This window comes from Notothenia coriiceps, unplaced genomic scaffold (assembly GCF_000735185.1).
Source record: "Notothenia coriiceps isolate Sejong01 unplaced genomic scaffold, NC01 NC01_scaffold00007257, whole genome shotgun sequence".
NCBI classification, from domain to species: Eukaryota; Metazoa; Chordata; class Actinopteri; order Perciformes; family Nototheniidae; genus Notothenia; species Notothenia coriiceps.
In genome coordinates this window covers 2,587-5,551 of record NW_011339958.1, presented here as the reverse complement: position 1 = coordinate 5,551, position 2,965 = coordinate 2,587, and the positions used below count along the sequence as shown (strand labels likewise).

Here is a 2,965-nt window from a genome sequence, read left to right as displayed (position 1 = left end):
AGACATGAAGAAGAGGGGACACATGTTGATGTAGAAGAGACATGAAGAAGAGGGGACACATGTTGATGTAGAAGAGACATGAAGAAGAGGGGACACATGTTGATGTAGAAGAGACATGAAGAAGAGGGGACACATGTTGATGTAGAAGAGACATGAAGAAGGGGGGACACATGATGATGTGGAAGAGACATGAAGAAGAGGGGACACATGTTGATGTAGAAGAGACATGAAGAAGAGGGGACACATGTTGATGTAGAAGAGACATGAAGAAGAGGGGACACATGTTGATGTAGAAGAGACATGAAGAAGAGGGGACACATGTTGATGTAGAAGAGACATGAAGAAGAGGGGACACATGTTGATGTAGAAGAGACATGAAGAAGAGGGGACACATGTTGATGTAGAAGAGACGTAACTGTAAATGTGTATTTCAACATGCATTTCTATTTTATTGCTATTGAGATTATTTCTTGTCTTTTAATTTTATTGTACAATGCCACGTATTTTTATGCTGCTGCAACAAAACAATGTCCCAACCTGGGATCAAAAAGCACTTCTTATCTGATCTCATATAAATCAGTTATCGTGCATTATATTGACGTAGATCTGAAGTGTCTGACCCTTTGCGGAGGATCATGGTGAGCAGAGCGTCGGGTCCGAGCTGAGCGAGCAGAGACACGGCCTCCTGTAGCTCCTCCTCCTCCCTCTCATCGGAGACGTGATGCAGACCGAACTCACACTCCTGGAAGCGGTAGAACTGCGTGTCTTTATCCAGGAAGTTCAACTCGTGTTTCACTGGAGGCAGAAAACAGAGCAGGGGACACACAAATCATCACATGGTCGTTTGAGGTCCTTTCTTGGTATTTGTTGTTGTTGTTTTGGCCATGGTGTTGTTTATTTTTAAGTTGTTAAGACATTACAAAGGAAACAACAAATAACATACAGGTCACTGGGGTAATACATCATCAATATGTTCTCAGCAATTATTCTTGTGATACGGGAAGATCTCCCTAGCAACGGGTTCACAACCAATCTGTGTGAAACATACAGAAGAAGTTATGCAAGAATTATAGACTATTGTACCAAAAGGAGTAAAGCAAAAATAAACTAATTATCTTAGGGTTGTGTGACGTCCCTCTTCATGTGCAAAACCCATTTGGACCAGTAATTGTTTTCACTACAGAGTCTTAGAGAAAAATTCAGCCTCTCCATACGAAACAAGTCATTTACAATGCTTATCCATTCTCCCGTTGTTGGCGGATCTTTCACAAGCCATTTGTTGGTAATTGCCTTTTTGCTGGCTGTCAGTAATCATTTAAAGGGGACCTATCATGCAAAATGCACTTTTGTACGTCTTTTCTACATGAATATGTGTCCCCGGTGTTCCAGGGAACTCACCAAGTGTCAGAAAACACAACCCTCTCTATTTTCCTCCATACCCAAATCTCTTAAAAAGGGGCTGCAACGGATCTGATACAGACTGATCCAGATTTGAACACTTCTATGACGTCACAGAAGTGGCGCTACGGCTATTGGGCCAACTCCACCAATCAGGAGGAGACAGCCACGGACATTGCCGTTGGAAAGCGCTGGAGACGCTGTAGTACATATGCCAGGCCTGTAGGTGGTGCTGTTCTCACAGAATCAGCCCATGATGCAAAGACAGTGTTACATTGAGCGAAATGAGGAATGGCTAAAATGCATGAAAAATAAAAAGTATAAATATGCCTTATATAGGTATGGTCCTACACTATATTATTCAAATATAGCATGATAGGTCCACTTTAAGAAGATACTTGTCCCGAACACTAAATTCCACTGATATATTAGCTAAAAAAATCCCATCGAAACTGTTTGGAATCTCAAAGCCAATAATTAAATTTATTTCCGTTATTACAGATAGCCAATAGGGTTTGATCACTGGACAGTTCCAGAATATGTGGAAATGATCAGCCATAATATTACTACACTGCCTCCAGCAGTGCCCAGATTCTGGTCTGTCATTCTGATGGTATTTTATTCTTGGAGTTAGAAAAAATCAAATAATATTCTTCCATGAGAATTCTCTCCAAAGGCCAGAGCTGGAGGTGGTGGGTTGTATTTGACATGTAGACCATTCCTCTTCTGTAATAGTAATATTAGCTTCTACCTCCCATGGTGTTGTTTCATTCCCTTTGTGTTCATTTGCATATCCTTAAAGTATCTTTGCACATGTCTCTTTAAGTTGCTTAATATTCAGTTTGTGGACATCATCTTTGTCATCACTCAATCAGACCTTCGGAGGAACAGCGGTTACAGAAATACGAGACACAGATTAGTTCCGAAAAAGGACACATTTTGACCTTGAGGATAATTAGTTTGACGATGACATGTTGATTTGATCTGAAAATAAATGGATTCTCATATGCATTTATTCAGAGCGACCGCTCCATGTGATGATGGAGTTTCTACGTCCTGATTGAAGCGCTCTCCTGCAGGAAACAGAATCTCGTAACGTGGTCAGCGAACACTCGACTGAGCGAGGACTCTGCAGATTTCAAGATTTCTCAAGTGCAGCCTGAGAGATTAATACCTGAATATATTCACACACTTCTACAGAGCAGATAATGAGACATGAGTGACCTCTTTTGCAACTCTTTGTAGATGCAGTTATTTTTAATCGTTTTTTACAACTCTTTGTAGTAAAAGTTTGTTATTTCTTGTAATTGTAAAAGTAATTTCTTTCCGATTGTTTTGTAAAAAAACAAAAAGCAAACAAATTAACAAGACAAACATGTCGCTGATGACGATGACCTAATATTTTATTTATAAGAAAAATATATGCTCGAGGGGGAAGGACCAGAAACGTTTTTTTAAGCTTCTTCTTGCCCCTGTTGAACATGACAGAGACTATCTGAGAATTATGATGTGTGACGTTTTGCGTGTTTTTTGGGATTATTTTTGCGTCTACTTTTGGTCATATTGC

General features: G+C 40.0%; 1 protein-coding gene across 1 annotated transcript in view; it reads right to left on the bottom strand.

Annotated features, from left to right (window-relative positions):
* LOC104943955 (rap guanine nucleotide exchange factor 3-like) overlaps positions 1 to 2,965 on the bottom strand; it is a 7,323-nt gene that overhangs the window by 2,614 nt on the left and 1,744 nt on the right. The window contains exon 3 of the mRNA XM_010769426.1: positions 621 to 795. Coding sequence (XP_010767728.1) covers positions 621 to 795 — 175 coding nt within the window. The remainder of the gene's footprint in view (positions 1 to 620; positions 796 to 2,965) is intronic.